General features: G+C 34.5%; 3 protein-coding genes across 6 annotated transcripts; 1 reads left to right on the top strand and 2 right to left on the bottom strand.

The window, feature by feature from the left end:
• Positions 1-11368: 11368 nt before the first annotated feature.
• Positions 11369-14296, top strand: LOC108483910 (serine/threonine protein phosphatase 2A 57 kDa regulatory subunit B' kappa isoform-like). 2 transcript variants are annotated; one of them, XM_017787443.2, is made up of 3 exons: positions 11369-11649; positions 12381-13573; positions 13742-14296. In XM_017787443.2, the coding sequence occupies exons 2-3, from the start codon at positions 12410-12412 to the stop codon at positions 14066-14068; spliced, it is 1491 nt and encodes a 496-aa protein (XP_017642932.1). In that variant the 5' UTR covers positions 11369-11649; positions 12381-12409; the 3' UTR covers positions 14069-14296. The 2 variants fall into 2 exon arrangements, with proteins under 2 accessions (XP_017642932.1, XP_017642934.1); XM_017787445.2 differs by lacking the exon at positions 11369-11649 and adding an exon at positions 11658-11835.
• A 1527-nt stretch (positions 14297-15823) lies between these two features.
• On the bottom strand, positions 15824-18174 carry LOC108484226 (protein PGR). The gene is made up of 5 exons (XM_017787939.2): positions 17878-18174; positions 17681-17794; positions 16971-17193; positions 16273-16521; positions 15824-16144 (listed from the first exon to the last, which is right to left on the bottom strand). Exons 1-5 carry the CDS (start codon positions 18021-18023, stop codon positions 16013-16015), a joined length of 864 nt encoding a protein of 287 aa, XP_017643428.1. The 5' UTR covers positions 18024-18174; the 3' UTR covers positions 15824-16012.
• Positions 18175-19954: 1780 nt separating this feature from the next.
• On the bottom strand, positions 19955-24144 carry LOC108485111 (uncharacterized). 3 transcript variants are annotated; one of them, XM_053029247.1, is made up of 7 exons: positions 23792-24144; positions 23548-23715; positions 22982-23231; positions 21665-21859; positions 20972-21234; positions 20705-20880; positions 19955-20152 (listed from the first exon to the last, which is right to left on the bottom strand). In XM_053029247.1, the coding sequence occupies exons 1-7, from the start codon at positions 24056-24058 to the stop codon at positions 20062-20064; spliced, it is 1410 nt and encodes a 469-aa protein (XP_052885207.1). In that variant the 5' UTR covers positions 24059-24144; the 3' UTR covers positions 19955-20061. The 3 variants fall into 3 exon arrangements, with proteins under 3 accessions (XP_052885207.1, XP_052885206.1, XP_017644450.2); XM_053029246.1 differs by having other exon boundaries at positions 20972-21237; positions 23792-24143; XM_017788961.2 differs by having other exon boundaries at positions 19955-20440; positions 20972-21237; positions 23792-24142.
• Positions 24145-25253: the final 1109 nt, after the last annotated feature.

A 25253-nucleotide genomic window follows, 5' to 3' on the forward strand; every position in this document is an offset into this window, starting at 1 on the left:
TGTTCGACCACGTCCGAGGTAAGTTCTTGAGCAATAGAGCTTAAATTCGAATTGATTAGATCATGTTTAAAGCAAATTAAAATCATGCTCTTTGTGTGTGGCTATTGAGCGAAATTACAAATGTGATAAGTGACTTGTGTCGAATTTTGCTAATGAAAATGAAATGTGAATGTGTTATGGTTTATTGATAAATATACATGGTTATTGAATGATATCCGGCTAAGTCCCGAAGGCTTTGTGCTAAGTGACTAAATCCGGACTAAGATCCAACGGCATACGTGCGAGTTACTAAATCCGGACTAAGATCCGAAGGCTTTCGAGCAAGCTACTAAATCCGGGTTGAGTCCCGAAGGCATTCGTGCGAGTTATTGTAACGGGCTATGTCCGAAGGCATTTGAATGTGTAGCCATATCCGGTTAAACTCAAGAAGATCGTGATTCAAGAATGAATGAACTGCTGTAAAATTTCAGCTAATACGCTTGAAAATTCCAGCAACGAGGTATGTTCGTATGTGCTTTGGAATAGTTGATTCCCTTCGAATAATATTCGCTCAATCGAGAAATGAGCTTTCGGCATTTGGCTAAGATGAACCCTTATGTATGAATATAGGGGTTGGAATGTGAAATAAGTATGATATTGAGAATTTGTGCATATGAAATTATCCGTTAGCTATATGAATGTTATGCTTTTGTTGTGCTGGAATCCTTGCTCTAACTTACTAAGCATAAATTGCTTACTCCGTTTCTCTGTTTCTCTGTCTATAGATTTTGGCTCGTCACTATCGGACTCGGGATTTCTGGAAGTCAAGTCTCCCACACTATCAAAGTCCCTTTCGGTATATATTTTGGTTGGATTTTGAAATGGCATGTATAGGACTACCCTTTTGTTGCGTTTTAAGTACTTTTGTGATGTATGTGTATGCGACCATGCGAAAATGGCTCGTAAAAGTGGAGTATGGCATTAGACCATTTGTGCTTATGTATATATGTATGGTTTTATGATGTTACTACGGACTGAATGGAAGTGTGAGCAAATGATCAGCCATTGGAATGGCTAAAAATGATTATATGTGGACCTATGTATGACAAAACTTTAGTTGGTCCATAGAAACCACGAAATAGGTAAGGTTTACCTGAAAAACAGATGCTGACAGCAGCAGTGATGTGGATTTGAAAAATCACTAAAAATTGTGGGAATGGAATTAAATAGTTAATAAATTATATAAATGAACCTTGATGAATCTACTTTCATATGGAAGAAACGAAACGGTCATATGAATTATATGTTAAGAAATATTAAAGTTCTCGTGAAACAGGGCCAGAACGGTTTCTGGATCCCCTGTTCCGAATTTATAAATTCATTGTAAATTAACCAGAGATAATTAGGAGTCATGCTATATATGTATAGATTCCTCTCTGAGTCTAGTTTCTATAGAAATAAACGGAATCAGCATTGAAGCCCTGTACAGGGAGATATCCAATTCGTAACGCATGAAGGTCAGTGTAGTCGATCCCTGCAACAGGGGAGAATTTAACTAATAAACTGTACTAATTGGCCCGACCAAAAATTCTAGAAAAAAATATTTTGATGGACTTATGAGTCTAGTTTCAGGGAAAAATTACGAAACTGATTTTCGAGCTTTAAAACTCAAGATATGATTTTTAAAGCGACAGTGACGCAGTAACCAGCTAGTCTGGAAAATTTTTATGGACTGTGAAAACAATTTAGCTGAGTTTGTGTGCACCTTGTGTTCGACTCCGGTAACGGGCTCGGGTACGGGGTGTTACATTTTGCTACCATAAAGAGTAGCAATCGCATTCCAAACTTGAGCACTTGTGTCCAGGCCAATAAGATGAAGAAGAACAGTGGGACTTACAGAGGACAAAAGCCACGACACAATTGCACTATCTTGTTGCTCAAAGTGAGTAAACTCAAGATTTTTTTGAGGTACCATATTGTCACCTGGAAGAATTTGAGGAGGAGGGATAGTATGAGAATTAAGAAAACTCTGAAGTTTATAAGTCTTGATTGCAAGAAGAACCTGTTGTCGCCATAGAATATAATTGGAGTTATCAATAAGCACACTAATTCTCTTGGTGGAAAAGAACCGAGTGTCAATGCCATCAGTAACAGTGGAACCCATTTCTAGTAGCATGTTAAAATATACAAAGAAGAGAATTCATGAAGTTGGTTTATTCTTCAATTCTTGAATATGATCAGTACACATATCTTTGTATAGCTGAGTCTGATACTTTCAGTAACTAGCAGACTAACTGTAGCTAACACACTAACAGACTAACAGACTAACCACATTTATTTGTTACACTAACAACATGGACACTCTTTTTCTACAGTAGTTCATGTTTGACCTTAGGCTATAAACGAGGCAAATTTCATTCTCAGGTTGCATAAGTTACAGTAAGAAAAATTAGAGAGGCTAAGCAAAATAGAAATTGAAGATGAGTGAACGCATTAGTGCTGTTATTTACTATGATGGTGAGGTCCATAACATCGAGAACGGCATTATTTTTTCATCATAGAACACAACACGAATGGTTTTTAACTAGAGTATAGATTTTACAGAATTTCGTAAAAGAATTAAGTGTAAAATCTTCGGAACGACGCCAAGTAGTGTTTCTTCTATTAAGTATCGATTTTGTGATTCGATTGATACCGTGACATATGACTCATTTGATATCAAAGGTGGTCGTAGCTTTAAGGCGATAGTGCAAACTCATCTCGCAAGTGGATTACCCTATCTTGAGTTATATGTTCAATTTTCATCGCCAAATGAAATATTTGCGACATCAACATCAACTGTTGTTCAAGAGGAATACACGACCCCTACCCGACACTCTATTAGTGAGAGGCAAAACATGGAAGCACCCGTGTTTGGTGGCAGTATGGAAAATACAACTCCTGCACGACACTCGATTAGTGAATGAGACATGCACATCAGTGGGTCAATGTTCGATGCTGAAAATACATATTGGGGAATGATATCAACTTCTAATAGTTGGCAATCCACATCTAATTAGGGATGTTACGAAACGTCCTCAAAAAGGGATAATGTAGTTCCTACGACGTCCACCGGCAAGGGGAGCTCGTACGTTGCAAATGATGGTGGGTTGGATTATGAGTTCAATGTGGATCCACTTTGAGAGCCCGACCCCGATAGTGCAGAAGTTGCATTATTTTCTAAATCGAAACCTGTTCTATCTGAACCTGAAGACGTTGAAGTGGGTTCAAATGAAGAAGAAGAAGATCCGCGATTCAGGGCGTACTCACCTCCAGCCCACATGCATAATGTCGATATATCGGCAGATAATGAGTTGGAGTTTCTAGATCTACCTCACAAAATGCGTGACCGTACAGGTTCGTCATTAGATTTGGGTGAATTGGAAGTTGGTAAGGAGTTTTCCAATAAGGATAGTTTTATTAATGCTTTGAAACAACATAGCATCAATCATGGAGTTAACTATAACGTGGATAAATCCAAATCCGAGAAATTTGGGGCCAAGTGTGCAATGCAAATCGGTACATGTTCATGGAAAATCATGGCTTCTTTTAGGAAAAAGACAGGTTTTTAGGAGATAAAAAAGTACAAAAGTCCACATACTTGTGTTTCCAATACAATATCACTGGGTGTTTAGGGTTTTTGAATAATAATGTTATTACTTAATGTTGCATTATTTAACGTACTTCGTTGACATGTGTTTCACAAGATCATCCCAAGATGGATTCAGCTATGATAGCTAACTTAATACTACCAATGTTAAAGGCGGATCCTAGGACTTCTGTGTCATGCATAATTGCCAGTATTCGTAGCCAATTGAGGTACATGCCCTCTTACCGCAAGGCTTGGATAGCCAAGCAGAAGGCGGTGGAAAATATGCATAGTGGGTGGGATGCTTCATATAATGAGGTTTGGCAGCGGTGTCAGGTGCTGAAGAGGTACGTCCCAGGTTGCATAACAAACCTTGAAACAGCCTCTGCATACTACAACGACCAATTGTGTAACAGACCGATTTAGACCCTAATCGGAATGGTGGTTTTCGGACCACGAATCCAAGTCAAAAAATATTTAAATATTATTTTTCGTGTTTATTATATGTGAATTTGCATGTGTGAAAATTTCGTATGAAAATTTGATTGTTTGTGTGCTTAATTAAATAAAAAGGGCTTAATCGCATAAAATATAAAGTTTGCATACTAATTGTGAAAGTGCCTAATTGCTTTGTTATTTTAATGTGGGGTACTTATAATGCAATTATACCATTGAAATTGGCATGGACACATTTGGTCACTGGTTAGTGGGTGGAAATAATATTAAAATAATTAAAGTTATATTATAAGTAATAATATGTATATATTATAACATAAAATAAAAACAACCATGCATGTACTTTGTTATTGTCGAAATTAAAGAAAATAAGAAAGAAAAGAAAGCTTTAAGGGTTCGACAACTTATTAAGCTCAATTAAGGTATGTAATTAGCTCGGTTTTTGATAATTTTTACGTTTTTGAGATCGTTGCTTCGAATACTACTCGACCCATGTTTAAATTTTTTATTTCGGTGAATATTTTGTGTTATGCCATTGATGAATATTTGTGTTTGTGATGTTTGATGATGAAATATCAAAAATATGTTTTAGATTAACATGTTTTGTATTGGAGTTTTTGATGATTTTGGGTTATTAGGACTAAAATTGGAAAAATAATAAATTAAGGGATTAAAATGTGAAATAAATGAAATATATGGACTAGTATGGTTATATGGAAAATTTTCCCAACTATATTATTGTGAGATTTTGTGTATTTTGTGTTTTGTGCAATTAGGACTAATTTGTAAAACTATGAAATATTAGGGGTAAAATGGTATGAAATATTAAGGGTAAAATGGTAATTTACCCATTTATATGTTGTTAGATTAAATTGAATGAAATTGTGTTGAAATAAGGTTAATTTGAAATTATATAGATCAAGAACAAAGGAAACCAGACTTGGATCGCGGAAAAACAAAAATAATCGAATAGCCGTTTTGTAACGTCCGTCGATATCCGAGGTAAGTCTTTAAGCAATTAAACATGGTTTATTTTAAACATAGAATGTTTTACTATGATGTTTCAAATTTTATAGTCTATTATTATGTTAGCCGAATGTGATATATCAATGATTTACTGTGGTTGAGTTTTATTCGACTGATTTAAAATCCCTGGAAGTGTGTAAGTGTTACATGGAATATTGGACTATTCGATATATGAAATGTTGTGGAATGATTCTATAATTGGGATTCTATAATTGGGAGATTCAGGCTTTGAGCCTAGCAAGCTTTGTGCTGGTGACATTGATCGGGCTTCGTGCCTAGCAGGCTTATTGCCGATGAATAAATATCAGACCTTGGGTCTAGCAGGCCTTGTGCCAGTGTGTGATCCAGGCTTATGCCTAGTAGGTTTTATACCGATGATTTGTTTACAAGTCTGTGATTATAAGATTTCAAATTGTTGTGGATATTGAGCAAGTGAAATTGAGATAAATTACCTTGTATATGTTTGGCCACATAAGTAAGTACATGTAAGCTTCTACTGAACTTGTATATTCAGCTGCATGTGTGGTTATATTGAATTTTAGTATTCGATTACATGTGAACTTATATTGAAATTGTATACTCAGATATATGTGAAGTTATCTTAAATATGCATATTCGGCCATATGTGATGTTCTTTTGAATTTGAACTATAAGTTACATGTGATATTTTATTTAACTTTTATATATTCGGCCACATGTGATAATATAATAAATTTTGTGTATTCAGCCCTATATGTAATTGTCTATGTGATGATATAATTGATCGTGTATAATCGGCTATATAGGAAACATTTATGTGCTGTTATATAATTGATTTTTTTTTTAACATTCGGCCAAGGTATCTTAATATGTTAAAGTATAACATTATTGATATAATTTGGTTAGTTTGAATGTTTTGACTATTCAATGAGTTGTTCATTTTGCTTAAGGCTTACTAAGCTAAGTTAGCTTACTCTGTGTTTTTTTGCTACTCTGTTTTATAGATTTTGGTTGTAAGTTACGAGCTCGGGGATCGTTATCGAAGTCATCCACACTATCGTCAACTTTCGGTACTTTTAAAAGTCTATTTTCAAACTTATGGCATGTATAGGCTAATATGTATTTTTTTCAACTTTGGGTATGTGTAATTTGAGCCATGCAAAAATGGCTTTACTTCTAAGTTTAGTTTCGATCATCTTTGGTTATGGATTAAACTATTTTGTTATAACACTATGATATATGTGCTGGAAATAGTTTGATAGTGATATAAATTTGTGCATTAAAGTTTATTAATGATTAGGTTATGGTGTGAAGAAATTGGTCATAAACATGATTGGTTTGTTATGGTTATATTCGGTATTTGAAATTGAGAATGGATAAATATGCTACGTATATGGATTAAATACTAAGTTTGAATTTAGCTATACTTGGTTGTGGTGCGAATTTGTTTTAGTTAACATGTCAAGTACTATGAATGAATGATTATTTGAATTTTTTTATTATAAAATATAGTCAATATATTATATATGATTTGACTTTAAAGGTTATTAGACTATGTCCGAACATCATATAACTTTGCCTTGATATGTTCATTATATGGTATGAGAAAATGCATGTTTTGATTATATAATTGTTAGTTAAATGACTATGACTGAAGAAATGGTATTCGGTTATGAAATGGTAGTTATGAAAATTATTTTTGAGTCACCTATGATTCGGCACTTGTGAGTATACATGAAATGAAGTGGATGAATGTATTATTATTTGAGTTGAATATTTACAAGATAAAAATATTGAAATTTGAGAATTTGGTTATGATCTATTTTCGTTGAAAAGAAAGAAATGAAAATATGTGTATTTAGTCATATGTATTAGGTTTCCATGACAAATTATACATTTAAGTAATAAAAGTTAGTTTCATAAATAATCTATTACATGGTATTAGCATGCATAAATGTATGTTAGTATTTTGTGAAGTATGTATTAGTTTAAAAATAAATTTTGACCGATTTTTGAAATTGGATTTTATATATAATTGTTCGGAATTGTGTTTTTAGTTAACTAATGCCTCGTAACCCTAGTTCGGCGACGAATACGGGTTAGGAGTGTTACAAATTGCTTCGTGGATGTCAAGTGTTCAAGCGTCTATTCTGGAGCTTTAAGCAATGTCGGGACGCATTTGTGTACTGCAAGTCATTGGTACAAATTTACGGTACCTTTTTGTATGGTAGATATACCCATGGGTTATTGCTAGCTGTGGCACAAGATGGCGGTGGGAGAATCCTTCCAATTACGTTTGCAATAACACCAGGGGAGTCAGGTGATGACTAGGATTTCTTACTTTCTAGGTTAAGGAGGCATGTATGCCCCCAACCTGATATCTACGTTATATCAAATCGAGGCACTAGAATACTAGCCACAATTGAGTGACAGGAAAGCCTATGGGATCGTACACACCATCGATATTATCTGAGGCACGTTGTGTCCAACTACTACGGGCAATATCGGTCTATGACTGAACGACAGCAAGTGACCAACATGGGTATTTAATCTCTATTAATATACTTTCGTTTGTAATATTCAATTTATTCTAAGAGGAATATTGGTATGTAATTTTCACTATTAACTTATATTGGCAGGGTTCGAGATCAATAATGATTGTTTACATAAGATGTTGGGGATTTTGCATTCAGTTAACGATAAAGGCATAGACTACTTCTGTAACATACCTTTCGAACAGTAGACACAAGCATACGATGACGACCTACGATATGGTCATATGACCATAAACCTGGCTAAATGCATAAATTCTATTCTAAAAGGAACGCGTCATTTGCTGATAACCTCAATTGTGCAAGAGACATATTTTTGTTTGGCGGTACTATTTCTAAAGCGAGCAGCGAGTTATAAAGGCGAAGTGCAGGGATGCCATGTATGGTTCCGGAAGGTATTGCAAGAAATTAACAAGGCGAAGGCACGGGTCAACACAATGCACACAGTGTGTTGCGATCGCGACAAACTATGGTTTCGTGCAATGGAGTTTGATAGACCGAGCTAATGTATTACCAGCGGGAAATATCATGTACACCTAATAAATAGGACTTGCGACTGTAAGATGTTTGACACACTTTGTTATCCATGTGCTCATGCAATTGGAACTTGTCAAAATCTCCATTTGGGTCCCATGAGATATATCGACAAAGTGTATAAAATAAAATACATGTACAATGTATAGAGACACGTATTCCCATCGGTCCCAGATGAACGTAAGTGGCCGTTAGTATTGCTTGCTCCGTTTAAGTTGTTACGGGATAAAGAATTGCATCGCAAACCGAAAGGTCAACCTTGCTCGAGTAGAATACATAATAAAATGGATATCCGGGAAAAAACAAACCAACAGAAGTTGCGTAGATGGTGTAGGAACCCATGTCATACAATTTGATTATGCCTAAACTGAAATAGTTGATAATTGCTGTAATGAAACTATGTTGCATTATTTCTATTCCGCCTTATTCAAAAGAACTTCTATTTTATTAAAAATATAAAATGAATTTACTATTAAAATATTAAAAATAACTGTTTATTTTATTAAACGAAACAATATAGAAACAGTTTGCACAAATATATTAAAAAAATCAATATATATGTCGGTCGGAATCAGTGTCACATGGGGGTGGCCGACGACTACGCGCTAAATTCCTTCTTAATTGTACTTTCAGTGGGGGTTGTGGTTGCTCCGGTTGTGGGCGTTGGGAAGATGACCCACCTTGGTAAAATAAAGAATGTGGAGGTGTTTGCATCACCCACAGCGGAGGTGTTTGAATCCTATAAAGCGATGGGGATTAGTAATGAGATGAGCTCACCGATGAAGCCTCGTGCGATTCCTTCGGCGACGATGGCCTATATATCATCTGTTGAGTCGGAGTCATCAGGAAAGGAGATGCACCGGGCCATGCATTCTAACCTGGCATAGGCTGGGAAAAGGAAACATATAAGGGTTAGAATACATATAATAGCTAGGACACGCACCTGGCATAATCTGAAGGGGCTGTGCTGTGGGTGTCGTCGGTTGAAGCGTTGGGTCCGGTGGTTGTGTTGGCGCTATTGATGGGCCCGTGCCATCATCCCTTCTTTTTGGATTTAAAGGACCCCGTCGTTCCCTTTCGACACGAATTTTCCAACACCTCTACTCTTTCGACAGTTATAGATCCTAAACCATGGCATGTAACTCGACGCGTACGCTAACTTTGGGACGATGATCGATTCGTGATCAGGTATTTAATTATACTAGTTTTCCCAATTTTTGATATATTTCGAGAAGAATATCGACTAATTCGTATTCATTTGCCGTAAGTCAATTTTGTGCTGGTCATCGAGCATCTCAGGTTCTTCAAGAATCTGTTTTCAGAATCCAAATTGCCGCAACACTCAATCTGTCTGATGCATCTCGATAGTAGTATAGTTGACCAATAAGACCTTAAGATGTCAAATGTTCAGATTTTGAAAGAATTCTTCCAGAATTACTACCCGTATTGCCAGATCCTCGTATGGTGTCCATTGAAACTATATGAACGTGATAAAAATATTAGTTATATACATAATACTAAATACTAAATAAGAAATGACTATTTTATGTATATATATTTTATTTAATACTTACTTGCGCTTCCGACTGTTGGTCTAAAAGAAGCTGTATATCTTCAAGAGCGGTAGGTATTCCAACATAACTCGCCGGATAGTTCCACCTAATTAAATAAATTTTCAGCATACGATTTTATTTTAAATCTATTGAATAATTATAAAATCAAATAAAAATTTTACCTCGTTATTAGTAGGAATGTATATGGGTGATTCATTCGAGGACGTAAAAATAGAAAGCGAAACTGAGCTCGTGATTGCAGTAGTGATAGGCAATCTCCAATCTTGACTTTATTTAGTGGCGTCATCCCGTACATCTCTCGATACAATGTTGCCAACACATAAATCCCCCAACTTAATTCGCCAACTGCTCTAAAATTAACGAGTTTCAGTAGCCACCCCAGATGTATAAGGTTTCGTGATAAGTCCGACATCAAATAACCTCCAATCATCTCAAGGATGTATGTCTGAGCATATCATATTCTTTCTACTTCAGTCGAATCATTCCCCGGCTCCGGGAATGTGTCTCATAACTAGCCCATCTCGATTCGACCTCTGTAAATATTATTCGGAATCGCACCCAAAATATCGTAGCATATGGCTCCCCAATCAGCAGACTGAACGAACCCGGTGAGTGCGGACCCATCCACCAGTAATCCTAATTGTAATTGGACGTCTTCCAAAGTGATAGTACACTCTCTGCATGGAAGATAGAATGTGTCCGTCTCGGGTCTCCACCTCTCTATTAACGTGCTGATGAGTTTTGGGTCCAACTTGCACCCCCGGCTTATAGTGGCCGCGTGCCAAAAACCCGCTTCCCTTAAGTAATTTTCTATTAACGGTGATGGAGGACTAGACATATTACGAATATAACATTGTAACATTCGATCTACAGATTGTTATAAAAAAAATATAAAATACAAATTAATTAAAATTACATAAATAAAAATATTAAATAATATTCAAAAATTAAAATTAATTAAAATTACATAAATGAAAAAATATTAAATAATATTCAAAATTAAAATTAACCCTTACCATTTTTATTTGTTCGATTGAGATATGTTTATGATCGAGACGAATTAATTCCCAGCCATTGCTAACACAATCATTTTTTTTGAAATTATAAAAAAATAATACTAATTTAGAAAAAATATTAAAGTAAATAACTAATTAAAGAGAGCTTTGAGAAATTTAATAAGAAATTTGAGAGCTTTAGGGAGAAATTTTAGAGTTTTTTTGCTAAAATTTGAAGAAATATTGTGTGAAATAATAGGAGGGGGTTTTATACTCTCTTTTTTTACCGTTGAACCCCCCCAAGGGTAAAAAAAATTAGCCGTTGAGGTCAAAAACACGGAGCAAAACGCGCTCTTGGGGGAGCTTTTTGCCACGTCAGCAAAACGCGTCCACATGAGTGCGTTTTGTGCTGACATGGCAAAAACGCTCCCCCAGAGCTCGATTTGCTGGAAATTTCCTCCTAAAACGCTCCTACATGGATGCATTATGCCAAAACCGATCTTTTTTGGAAAATAATGCTGAAATCAGCTCATTCCGGTAAATATACTTTGAAATAGATTTTTTAGATAAATTAGTATTTTTTTATATATTTTAAAATTTTTAATATTTATATTTAAACACTGTTTAACAGTACAAAGTGTAGTTAGCATTGTAATAATAATTTCATCTTTGAAATGGAAATCACAAGTCCCATGTGGAGGGTGATTACTGGCGGTGCCTTCAATTTTCTAATGCCTCACCAATCATTCTCTTCAACTAGGAACCCAAATTGTTCATCTTTCATGCCACCCAACACCACCCAAAAGAACAACCAAAATGCTGTCTTTATGTAAAATCTAAACTCTAAAGCAATTTCGGGACTTTAAAAACTTCCTTTTTGGTCTTCCATCTCCCTAACTTATCCTTTAACAGCTCAACCGATTCAGGTTTTCCCCCCTCCTTTTGGCCTAACTACATGATTCGTTCATTTATTGGTCCTTTTGGGTCAATTTTTTTAGCTAAATTTATTATGCTTGATGATGACATTTTGTGTTAATTAAAAAGTTTTATTATGAATAAGATCTGGGTTTTTTTTCCATGTCATGTGATCGTGATTTGGCACTAGATCGTTGGTGGGTTTACTCTCTTTTTTCGCTTTATTTTATCGGATCTGAAGGTTATCTTATGGCTGTTCTGTATTGAAACAAAAATTCTATCTGTTCTTTTATAATTCATCAAAATATTGCTGTTGTTAGGCCCCTTGTTTGTTTATTACTAGAAGTGTATGATTTTCTTTCTGGGAAACTTAGTTTTTTGAAGTGAGTGCTTTACCATGATTTATTTTGCTAGTTTTTTGAAGTGAGTGCTTTACCATGATTTGTTTTGCTATCTCTAAACAATAATGATGGTGGCAGTTGTGACACTGTGATTTGGGGGTAATTGCAATCGCTTTACTGAATTTGTTATTTGCTGCATTGAGTATTGTGCTTTGTTGGTATTTCCTTTGAAAATATACTTGTCAATCAGAATTATAACTTGTTAAGAACCTTAGCATCATTTCTCTTTCCAGCTACTGAATCAAATATCAATGCCATCCCTATTTCCACTTACAATTTGCACTTGTATACTTTGATTGAATCACTGTTAGTCTGTAACTATTGTAATTCGATTTCGGCAGTTTGTGTTGCTGGAAGTTTCTTTGCTACAATGCTCAAACAAATTTTAATCAAACTCCCGCGGAAGTTACAAAAATCTGACTTATTAGATTCATCTGGAAGTGATTCTGGAAACCATACTTCTAACTTAGGGAATGGAGTTGAATGTACAAATATCGGGAATAGTATGTCAAGTCGTCTAAGTGTTGTTAAACGGGTGTCCTCAGCTGTTTTTCCTGCTAGCATCATGGTTGGTGTGGAGGCAGTAGAACCCAATTTATCTTTCACAGATGTTTCAATTCTGCAGAAGCAGAGCCTCTTTATTAGTAAATTGAATCTGTGCTGTGAGGTTTCTGATTTCAGTGATCCTGATAAAACTAGTGCCGAGCAAGATCTTAAACATCAAACACTGATAGAACTTGTCGATTTTGTTTCTACGGGGTCTACAAAGTTCAATGAACCGGCAATTGCCGCAATGTGTAAAATGTGCGCTGTTAACCTGTTCAGAGTTTTTCCACCTAAATATTGGTCTAATAGCATTAGTGGTGAAGTGGAAGATGAAGAGCCAATGTTTGATCCTTCATGGTCAAATTTGCAACTCGTATATGATCTACTTCTTGGGTTTATTACGTATAGTTCTCTTGATGCAAAGGTGGCAAAGAAGTATGTAGATCATTCTTTTATTTCGAGGTTACTTGACCTTTTTGATTCTGAGGACCCCCGGGAAAGGGACTGTTTGAAAACAATTCTGCACAGAATTTACGGGAAACTCATGGTGCACAGGCCCTTTGTACGAAAAGCTGTTAGCAATATCATCTATCGTTTTGTTTTTGAAACTGAAAGGCATAATGGTATTGCTGAACTCCTCGAGATATTTGGAAGTATTATTAGTGGTTTTGCTGTACCATTGAAAGAGGAACACAAGATGTTTTTGTGGAAAGCCCTTATTCCTTTACACAAACCGAAACTGGTGCGTGTTTATCATCAGCAATTAACATCTTGTGTTGTACAGTTTATAGATAAGGATCCGAAGTTAGCCGACAGCGTGATTAAGGGACTGTTAAAGTATTGGCCAGTTACAAATAGTCAGAAGGAGTTAATGTTTATTAGCGAGTTGGAAGAGGTTTTGGAGATGACTAGCATGGCCGAGTTCCTAAAGATCATGGTTCCACTGTTTCGGCGTATTGCATTTTGCTTAAACAGCTCCCATTACCAGGTATATTTTCCTTTTTTCTAATCACTGTGAGAAAAATGTTTTAAGTTGGACTGTATCTTTATCGATTATGAGTGTTGCTTTCGTTTTTGGTTGATTGAAATCATTATGTAACGCGGCAAAAGGGCAATATGAAACTGTTTTCAACTTTTCTCTTTCCACTGTTTTCAGGTGGCTGAACGAACTCACTTGCTATGGAACAATGAGCACATCCTTAATCTTGTAACACATAACCGTCAGGTGATATTTCCTCTTATCTTCCCCGCCCTTGAGCGAAATTCCGAGAACCATTGGAACCAAGCAGTGCTTAACCTGACACAAAGCATAAAGAAGATGTTGTGCGAGGTGGATGAAGAACTTGTGCTTGCTTGCCGGCAGAAGATAGAGGAGGAAAACTCCCAGTCGATTGAGGCAACTGAGAAGAGGAAACTAACATGGGAACGCCTGGAAACAGCTGCCAACGTGATTCTTCCCGCTGCATGCCCGGTTACCTGTTGAACACTCAGTAACCATTTTGGGAAAAGAAAAGAAAATATACGTAAATATATTTGTAGCTGCCCTGATTGTTGGATATTGTTTGGCGAGTCAATAGGATTTGAATGTCATCACCATCAAAATATTTAGAGGCACTGGATTTCAAGCATATGTATCTGCTACACCTCTTGTATCCATTATCTTTTTCTTTTGTCTATACATTCAAAGCCATACAAATTACAGGCAATGAAACTTCATATGAACAGCAATCCCTCCTTTAGTAAAACCCTGCCAACTTATGCTTAAATGTTGAAGAGGCAAACCTCATCTTCCTCCAACTAAACTCCATGTCTAAAGTTTGCTGAAAATTCATGATCTCCTTCATCCTGTCTGTGATGGCATTCTCTTATGCTAGTGGATCGCAAGCCCAACAAGAAAGTTGGGTCATGTACTTCAATACTGCATTGGATGTTGTTCTTATCAAATAATAATTGTAAGCCCTTAACACTTCTTGATTTCCACCAAGTGAGTAAAAGTGGCATACAATTTTATCAATTTTAGTTGAGTCAATTATATCGATTGCTTATTTATTATTGAAATACATAATTAAACCCAACTTAACCCACTTAAGATATATATATATATATATGCGTATCAAAAAAAAGATATATATATATATATATATTATGTCTATATTCCATAAAAGTTTGTAAAATCCAATACAACCTATATAAACTATAAACTAGTTTACCTTTCCTGTTCTTTTTATTTATCATCTATATATAAAAATACGAGTTTGAAAAAAATTAAATTAACAAGAATATTTTTTTAATTTCCATCATATCACTAAATAATTATAAGTCAATTTAGAAATATCAATTAAAAGAGTTATATTAATTTTAAAATAAAGTTATTAATTGAAAAGAACTCTAAGCATAAAATATAGAAACAATTATAATAATTATAATTTAATTTATAATTTTATTTTTCTAAATTGTGTTTAATGATGTAAAATAAAATTATTACTTAAATAGAACTCTATGCATTTTAATTATCACTTATATACCAATTAAATTCAAGTTTAGCTTTATAAATAACATTTGATAATTAGGCATATTCAATCAAATAGCACCTAACAAAATTACCGGTAAAAAAATTGGAGATTCTAAACATTATGATTCTTCAAGAGGCAATATCATATCATATTTGAACAACAATGACATCGAAGAGTAATTGAAAATCATATTAATTGGTGATGAGGTAATATGATATTAAATTTTTTTTTTAACTTTACTAGCAAGAGCTCTTAAAATGTTTCTTTATTTATACGTTATTTATTTAGTACAGGTGACAAATGTTTTGTGACTTTGTTTTAAAAAGAAAATCAAATTTCAACAATTTTCTTTAATCACCATTAAGTTAGTTTAAATATCTTTTCAACTATTTAATTAGAAGCTAGTTATAACAAATCTATATCTTCTTCAGTTCACACCTGTATATCAATATTCTGAAAATTTTCGAAAATGAGATTCCAATCCCCAACAAAACTATGTACCATGTGGCAAGCTATGTTTCATAATAATATACTTTCACATGTTCATTGAAGGAAAAGATATTGGGTAGTGTAGCCTTTATGATCAAAGCATTTCGTTGTTATGTAATGTTTCTCTCTGTTTTCCCTTAAAATTGGGTTGTATTGAGAAATTAAAACATTGAGAAGCATAGCACAAAAAGAAGTTGCAAAAGATCATTCCAAGATAAGAACAACTCGCCTCTGAATTTATTCTAACCTAGCCAGTCGAGCAACATGGTAATCTTTATTTCCAGGCACAAATGGTAAACCGTTTCCCCTTATGTTGATTCACATCACATACGAAGTTTTTTATGGCAATTGGATCCTTTTCTAAGATTTTTTTCAACTTTATCAAAACAGTATACTGTCTAAACTGTTTGAAGAGAATTAAGGATTCAGAAAATGTACACACAGGCAAATGAAGTCAGCAGTGTGGTCAGTAGTATCGAGACGAGGTTCACCGCATTGTTGTCAAGAAAGTTAAGACCTGAAATCCTCTTCACTGTTGGTCCAGGTTTTCCAACAACCTGCAAAGAGATCAAACAAAAAATATTCACGATGTGGGCAGCATTGAACGGTTCGCTTATCATGGCATGGTAGGAGCTTGTTTTCAATTTTGAAGACCTAAAAATCTTCAGCATTGTGTTCAACAAACCTTATTTCGGACAGAGCAGAACCCACTGAATTGAAGGGTTGCTCCCAACAGAGAATCTATGATACTTCCTAAAAGTCCAGCCACTGCAGAAAGGGGTATTACCAACAGCTGCTTCATGCCCATTTCATTTGAACATCTTGTAGTGAGAAATCCAACCAGAACAAATGTTAAACCAATGACACTCCCTGCTGCCAAAGCTGCTAAAAGTCCTGTTTTTGTCACACCTCCATTGGTGCCCCTTCGAACAGACTGATAATCATTTACTGTAATATTAGTAAATACGCACACAACAAAAAGAAGCAAAGTCTTTATCCGCTATATCAGGTTGGTTATATGGGTAAGATAAATGCATTAAGACCGTATCTAAGTGATCAAGAAAGCTAATCCTTTCTAATAGTTCCTTTAAAAAAACAAATCAACTTCATGAATAACATGAAAATAAAAGTTACAAAAATCATAACTATCAACTATGTGTTTTGCATAGCAACCATAAATGCCTAGAGTAGAATGCAAGCTGGATAGTTGCTTTGATTTATGAGGAAATATCTAAGCAGCTGAGTTGAGCTTCAGAGAAACAGGATATTATCGGAAAGTTGTCGCTAAGTTTGAACAGGATGTGATGACACTGTAGTGTGACTAGATATATAACCATCCAAAACAATAAGTTGTTAAATCAAATTAGGGAAAAGAATATCAACCTTAAAAGTTGTGATAAGCCGTGGCTGGTCATCACTAAGAACTCCGATCTCCGATGACCAAGTGTCACCGTTGCAGCAAGAATAGTGACCAATAATACCACCAATTAAGGAAGTGATAAGAACCGAATCGTTCGAGTCTAGGCACTTGTCCTCCCATCCAGTCAGGTTCCCAATAAGAACAGACAAAACTGCTGCAATACCACTATTGTATAAAACTTGTATCCTGAAATGAATAAATTGGGAATTACCCTGTCAAATAAAGAATCTACAATCCAATATAGCCTTGCTACTCTACACATATCGCAAGTTCTTACTTCTATTCACCAACAGATTGAAGTCCAAATCATTGACCCTGAATATTTCCCCTTATTTGTCCCATCAAAAGTTTCATCCCTTACCCACCAAAATTAGTTCATTTGATTTTTGCCAAATTCTTTTGAGCATCAGAATTTCAACATTTCTATACCCTTTTGAATCCCAGAAAAAGGGGGGGGGGGGGCAGAAAGAAAGAAAAAACTCCAGCCATAGCATTCAAAGAAGAGTTCCACTTCCATCCATTAACAACACTGATTTGTTCCCACTTGTCTTTCACAACCAATCAAGAAAACTCTAATTTTTCTTTTTCATTTGAACTAAATTAGTTCATCAATCTTCAAATATAAATTAAGATGTATATTGGTTTATTTGAAGAGAGAATATAAAAAAAATACCAGTCTCTTTGTCCACCTTCCTTAAAATCAGCATCAACTCGTCGCTTCTTGTCTTCTCCAACTTTGGTAAGCATCGATGAAGTAAAGAAAAAGGCAAGCAACATTGCCCCGAACCTAAAATACCCATAAATTAATAACTTTCTTGGCATGCCAAACAAAGAAACACCATATAAATGTAAAAAGAAAAAGAAAAGGACCTGTATCCGACAACGAAATGAATAGTCATAACGAGAAATCCGGCAAGAGCTCCAGATAAATCGAGAGACTTCCTTCTGTAGGATCGAATCGCGGCTAAGGAAGAGATTACAACAGCGATTAATGAGCGGGTTAGAGTTCTCTCCATCTTCTTGTTCTTCTTGACTGGGGAGAATAGAATCGGTGAGAATTGAACTGAATTGAAATGGGATGTATATACTGTACCCGATGTTTTTCGAAGTCAAAATTATACATCTCAGTCCAATCTTCACTTCTAACAAAGTGTGCGTTAATATATATATAATATTATAGGATAAACTACAGTAGTGGTAATAGAGTAGCCAGTCATTTAACTATAGTTAGCAGTCAGTTAATGTGAAGTTAAGAAAGTGTGTTATTTATGATTCAGTTAATTAGTTTGATTGGTTGAGAGCAGCCTAACATGTGTAACATTATTTTGATTATCAGTGCATTTTAATTATCGTTTTTCCAGTGCATTTCTCTCTCCATGTGTTTTGTCTCCAACATATTTTATTCCTACTTCCTAAATTATTAGTAATTTTTTGTCAATTAATAATTAAAAGTTATAAAATAATTATTCAATTATTTATTTATTTTTTAGTTTGCGACGACCAAATAATTAATAGTGATAACTTTTAAATTTGACATAATATCAGTTTTAACCTTTAACATTTATACATTATGCTAGAGATGAGCAAAACTTGATTTGACTTGAAAAAATAAAATAATTTTTTTATTTTTCAGTTAATCAAATTGAGTTATTCGATTTTTTCGAGTCAAATCAAATAACTAATTCGAGTTTCAAATGCAAGTTGAGTTGAATTTTATAATTTGAATAATTCAAATAACATATTAGTGTAAATACCCGTCAATTCCTGTTAATTTTGAAAAATGAATAAATTCGTGTCTCTCAATAAAAATTACAAAATAATACAAAATAATTTTCAAATATTCAAAATAAATTTTAAAATTTAATATATTTATAAAAATTCCAACATGTAAATTTTAAAAATTATAAAATTAAAAATTCTAGAAACATTCTAAAAGATTATAAATAATGTATGAAAAATTTTAAATTTTCTCAAAATAATAATTTTTAGGACCTAAATAAATAAATTAACTATTTAAGTTTATCATATTAAAGTGTATATATATATATTTCTTTCATTTTGCTTTGAAAGAGTTTTGAAATATTGTAATAAGATTTTCATTTGACATGTTTAGTTTTCTTAATTTAACTTGAATAATTTCACTCAATTCGATTTGACTCAATTAGATTTGAAAATTTTTAAATCGAGTTAGGATGATAAAATAATATTCATCTACTTAATTAACTCAAAAGAACTTCACTTAATTTGATTTGATTGAAAATATTAAAAAAAGCCCAAAAATCCTAGGTAATAATTTTCATTTTTCTTATTGTTTTAGAACTAACCTTCAATATTAGGGAAAAAAGTAAAACTATAAAAAAATCAAAATACAATGTTGAGGATCAAAATTGCTAATACGTCAATTTTAAAAATTGTCACCATTAACTCATTGAAAATAAAATTAAATAATTGAGAGACCAAAAATAATTTACTAATAGTTTGCAGACTTAGTTTTATCACACACATATATATATATATGAAAATGTTTTTGACTTACGCTTCGTTTGGGACGGCGGTACAGTGCATTTAGCTTACTTTTTGTCTCACGCTACAGTATTGCTACAATATTTAATCTCACCGCTACCGTTGTTTTTACACTAACCGCAGATAAACGCACCGCTCATCCAAACTCACCCTTAGACGCAATGGTTTTTCTTTTTAAACTTCAAGTCGCAACCGTATTAGATTCGGTTCTGAACAATTTCTCACTTTTAATTGAAAAAATAGTATTGTAGAGATATACTAATCCAAAATATTATTTCCGGGTAGCAAAATCTACCTCATCACATTAATCTTGAAAATTTTAAGTCTACATCAAATTAACATGTAAATATATATCTGAAAAAAGTACTTAAAAAAATATATATTTTAAGAAGAATAATCACATCAATTAAACTACGGACGCAGATTTATGTATTTTTAATCCATTTTTAACATTAAAAAGAAATACACTGCAAGTGTATAAAAATAGATTATTAAAGAAATCAAGCATGAAGACAACACCATAAAAACCAGTCATAAATTAGTACACTCACTGCCGATTGTGAAGAGCTGTGGCTTTTGACCCTGGTCTCTTATTCTGGGTTCTATGTTTATTCTGTAAGGACTAATAAATTTATATTTATCCAAAAAAAAAAAAAAGCTTAGAAATACAAATAGTTAGGACTTGTAAATTATAAGCATGGCAATCACGGGCTTTACAGTGACCAAAATTTTCTCAGCTGTACAAATATAGGATTCAAGAAATGAACATAATCCCATCTGTCAACAATATCTTAAAATATTGAATGTTTGCCTAATAATATGTCATGACAGCAAAGACACCATAATGCAGCAGTCAAAAGGGGAAAAACTTCAACCGTGCCAAAATGATAATTCACGCCACCCTAAATCCCTGATGATGTACAAATAAGGAAGTTGTGTGAGGCATGGGCATTTCTTTCTCTTTGATGATTATTTTTTCAATGAACTCATTAAATTATGCGTAGGAATTTTCTTTACTGAAAAGATCCAACTATCCATGACAGTATTCTACTTCAGAAAATATCAAAAAAGAAATTACAATTATATTGTCCAAGTTGCAAGCTTGAATCAACCCATATCTTTTACATGCATATAAGACAAAATACGAGGCAAAAAAAAGGGATAAAGAGGTTACCTTGTACATAAGGTGGAAAAAAGTATTAGCCAAAGCTCCCCTCCCCTCCCTCCCCTCCCCTCCCCTCCCCGTCGTCTCCCTCCACGTCCCTCTTGTCGATCTCTACCATCTTCTCTTTCATATTTGAACATACTTCTTTTAATGTTCTCTGCCTCAGTGTCATGCATGCTTTGTGTCTGAACAAGAAAATAATTTTATTAAGCATTACAAGGTGACAAATACAAAAACCACTGGCAAATGGAACAACTAAGTTGCAAGAACACTAACATGATAATCTTCCAAGTCAAGTTGAGCCTGAAGCTGCCGAGCAAGGTCTTCATCACTAGTTTCAGGATATTCAATTCTAGTCTGAGGTTTTGTGCCAACTTTCCTCTTTTCCCACTCATCCAAAGTAAAAACCATAGGCTCTTCTTGTTTTCCCTTTCCCTTGTATTTTCGACCTCTAGAATGTCGATTATCCAGGTTAGAATGGCTCATTTTCTGCAAGAGCTTCTGAGATGCAGCTTGATTTTGAAGAGGGGCAGACTCAGCTACTGGTAATGGAAGATATATAGATTAGCATAACAATACATGATCTAAACTGAAGTTGATAATTGACAAACTACTTCTGTTTTGTCCTATCAATCAATGAAAGTGGGTTTACACATACAATTTACGCAAAAAAGTCCATTTAAGATTTTAAAAAAGGATAGCCTTTGCCATAAGTCTTCCGTCTATGTTCATACAAGAGAAGTTAATAGCACAACTTTTTAGCAAGGTAGAAGGTAGTATGTACAGATCCCCTTTAGTAAGTACGTACATCTCACATTCACCTTATTTCCTCAAAAAGGAAGTCCACATGTGCTTATGATACGGGCAATCTCCTAGAGCTATGAAACTGAATTTAAAGATGGTAGCTGGGTCTGCCATTATTGTATATATTAAGTACAAATATAAAATAAAATAAAGATAAAACCGCACCTTCTTTTGGTCTTGCTTCCGAGCTACTTGGATTTTCTTCAGTTTTTTCTGCTATGAAAGCTGTCTTAAGACCATTATCCACATTCTCTGGTTTTACTTCAACATCCTGGTTCCTTTTGCTCGACCTGCTTTCAGTTTTTCCAACTGAACTTGCCATAGCAGGTCCAGCACTATTCAGTGTTGACTCAGAGTAATCTACACATTATCACCATTAGATCAAACAAGTATAATGAATAATCACAATTTCAGAGTCATCTAAAGCTTGCATTATAAATAGAACATATCATACAGGAAAAAAATTAAAGGAACAACTTTTGAGGAAATTTCCTGTCCTTCCTGAAAAGCTTTCTCAAGCTTAGCCTTTCATGTTCTGCAAAATTACGAAGTAAACTTTCTTTTCTGATGACCAAATATTTCAAAATTAATATATATACACACATACCTTAGCAATTCAAATATTACAACTTTAAAGAAGAGAAAATTAAATAATCAATAAAAATGCTGGATAATCTCCCGAAATCATAAAACAACAGCAACATAAAGTATTCTCCAAATTGTAAAAATGCCTCACAACTAGCTAGTTCCAATAATTAAAGCAGCAAAGTCAGAGACAAGGTGCAGCCAAAATAAACCATAGGCCACCCGCCACTAATTAACTATCAACAATAGATCGGTAGTTGTTATTCATTATGGAAGACAAGATGCAGGGAGGGGAGGGGCAATATTTGTTTATATTTGTGAGTTTCTCATCATTCAAGAGTACAGCTCAGGCATCATGTAATTGTGAACTTGTTTAGAGGTTCCTAAGTATCTGAAGTCCTTTCTTTACTAAATACCAAGTAATCCAATTCCAAGTTTCCTTCCCTTGTAATCTCTGAAAAATTGTTCCCCAGAAAAATGGAAGAAAGTTGAAGTACATTTATCAAAGAAATAGGAATCCCTCAAAGGCTGTCAATGAAAGTGTCTGCGGCACATTTTAAATCTGTCCAGTATGAAAAAGTAGTCAAGAGCAAAAGGGTATGGTGAAAATTTTCTAAGATAACTTGAGCCATCATCTTAAACAGACAACAGATTTTATCCTAACAAGAGTTTGCAGCTTGATTATTGTAGCCAACAAAGTTCATTCCAGCTGTGCATCCTCCATCTATCACTTTGTTTCTCTAAGGCTAGATGTCAAGCTTATGCATTTACCAAAGCAATTAAAGATTGCTGGAACTAACACAAAATGCAAAACAATTAAGCGGTATGAAAAGGACAAGCATGTGAGAGGGAAACAAGATCTAATTCAAAACATGTAAAAAGAAAAAGAATACTCACTATATGATCGGCCAGGATGAGCAGACCTACTGCTAGAAGGAGCCTCAATTTGCAACTTCTCAAATGGGGGAGGGCCACAAGTGCTATTTTCTTGGGATGAACTTAATGATGAACGGGAGAAACCTGAATATTTTTTATTCATCTCCCATTCTTCATAGAGTGATTGAACAACACCTCCTAACAAAGTTACCACTTTAGGGTTCAAACATAAAATGCCAGCCTTTATCATGGCTTTATTTTCCACACGAATCTGCCAACCACAGTCCATAATTTGAAAATAATAAGAAATACAATAAAAAAAATTTGCAGGTTTGGTGCATAATGAATCATGAAGAATTCCTAGAGAGAATGAACAAATTGCAGGAAACTATTATCCCACATTAGCTTCAAGAATTTGCATTGCTTGCAAATACATATGTTTGCCACACGTTCTATTATCTTTAATTAAAGAGGTCTGCCAATTTACTGTGCGTGCAATCATAAAAACTAGCTTTTGAGTTTCAAATCGACAATGAAAATAGAAACAAATAGCGCAAAACTAAGTTAAGCATTACAAGCAATAATACCTTGGTACCAGGAACCACATTGTCTGGAATTGCTGGAACATGAGAGTACTCTATGGCAGTCATCTCACTATGACCATCAGTCAGACCCAATCTCAGCAAACGCGAACTACTCGAATTCCCCGAAAACTCCGCTATGGTGCTTCTAGATATATCCCTAACCGACGAAATCTAAAGAAAAAGAAAATCAATTCAAAATTATGCCAAAACAAAAGCCAAAAGCCAAAAGGAAGAGGAAGGACTTTACCTGGAGCACTTTGGGACCTAGAATATGAGAAGATTTCCGGAGGTTGAGTTCGGGTAAGGATTTCCCACTGATGGATCTAAGGTCCATGTTAACAAGCTCCGGTTCAACCTTATCAGCGATCGAACACGCGTCGACATCATCGGATAAAGCTGTGTATAATACAATGAGAGCATTGACTTGGTCCAAATCGCCTAAACACCAGCCTCTATTCCGTAGGATTTCTACCACGGCTTTTTCGTTAGGAGCAGTGGCCGTGACCTCCTCCATTGTTGTTTCTTTAGCGTCTTTGATTTCGAGTCAAACTAATTAAAAGGGGTGTGTACGAGTCGATTCGAATACGATCGGATCGGATATTCATACAATTTGGGCCTGAAATAGAGTCAAACTAATCTTGGACTCTGTTTTTATCCTATTGGGTCTACGCTTTCTAGCTTTTTCTAATGTGGGGAAATATTGGTGATAGATTTTTTTTTTAAGAAATCCCCATTTATTTTATTTATTTATTTTTATATTTTAATTTATAAATTAAAGATACTTCGTGGTTATTTATAAAATTAAAAATGCCACCACTAATGTATCAAATATTTAATAAAATATTTAAATTTTATATGATTACGGTAAGCAATCATTATTAAAGATAAATAAAATATATAAAATTCTTTAAAATTTAATGTAAATAAATAAATTTATATTATAAATATATTAAATATTATTATTTCAAGTTTTAAAATAAATACTCTTATTTATATGCATTATACTTTTAATATCCAAAATAAATAAATACTCAAGCCAGAGCTACCATGCATGTCTCAAGGCTACCTCTAAGTCAACTCGTTCGCATCAAGGCTTGTTGTAACACTCCTAGCCCATATCCATCGCCAGAACAAAGTTACAAAACATTACCGGAATATACAGATTAAGTAAATAGATATTTCATTTTATACAATATTCATGTCAAAAATCAAACACAAAGTCCCTTATATGAACCCTCGAGGTCTAAAACATGCATTAGAAACGAGTCGGGACTAAACCGGGTACTCAGAGAATTTTTCAAAAAATCTCAAACTTTTTCCTAGGTGCAAGGGTCATACGCCCATGTGGTGAGGCCGTGTGGTTCACACAGCCAAGGGACGCACTCATGTCTTATGCCATGTAACTCTCTAACTTAGGTCACACAGCCAAGCCACACGCTCATGTGCTAGGTCGTGTGTAAATACATAGACATTCTGTTTTGAAATTTTAAAGATGCAAGGGACACACGACCAAGTCACACGCCCATGTGCTAAGCCGTGTGTCACATACGGCTGAGACACACGCCCGTGTCTCTGCTCGTGTGGACAAAAATAGGCTATTTTCCAAGCCATATTTCTCAACCCATTTTTGTCATCCTCCTACATCAACACTTTAACACATTCACAAGCTATTATAGGTCATTTAGCCCAACTCAAAATCAAATCCTCTA

This window comes from Gossypium arboreum, chromosome 6, assembly GCF_025698485.1.
Source record: "Gossypium arboreum isolate Shixiya-1 chromosome 6, ASM2569848v2, whole genome shotgun sequence".
In the NCBI taxonomy this organism is placed as follows: domain Eukaryota; kingdom Viridiplantae; phylum Streptophyta; class Magnoliopsida; order Malvales; family Malvaceae; genus Gossypium; species Gossypium arboreum.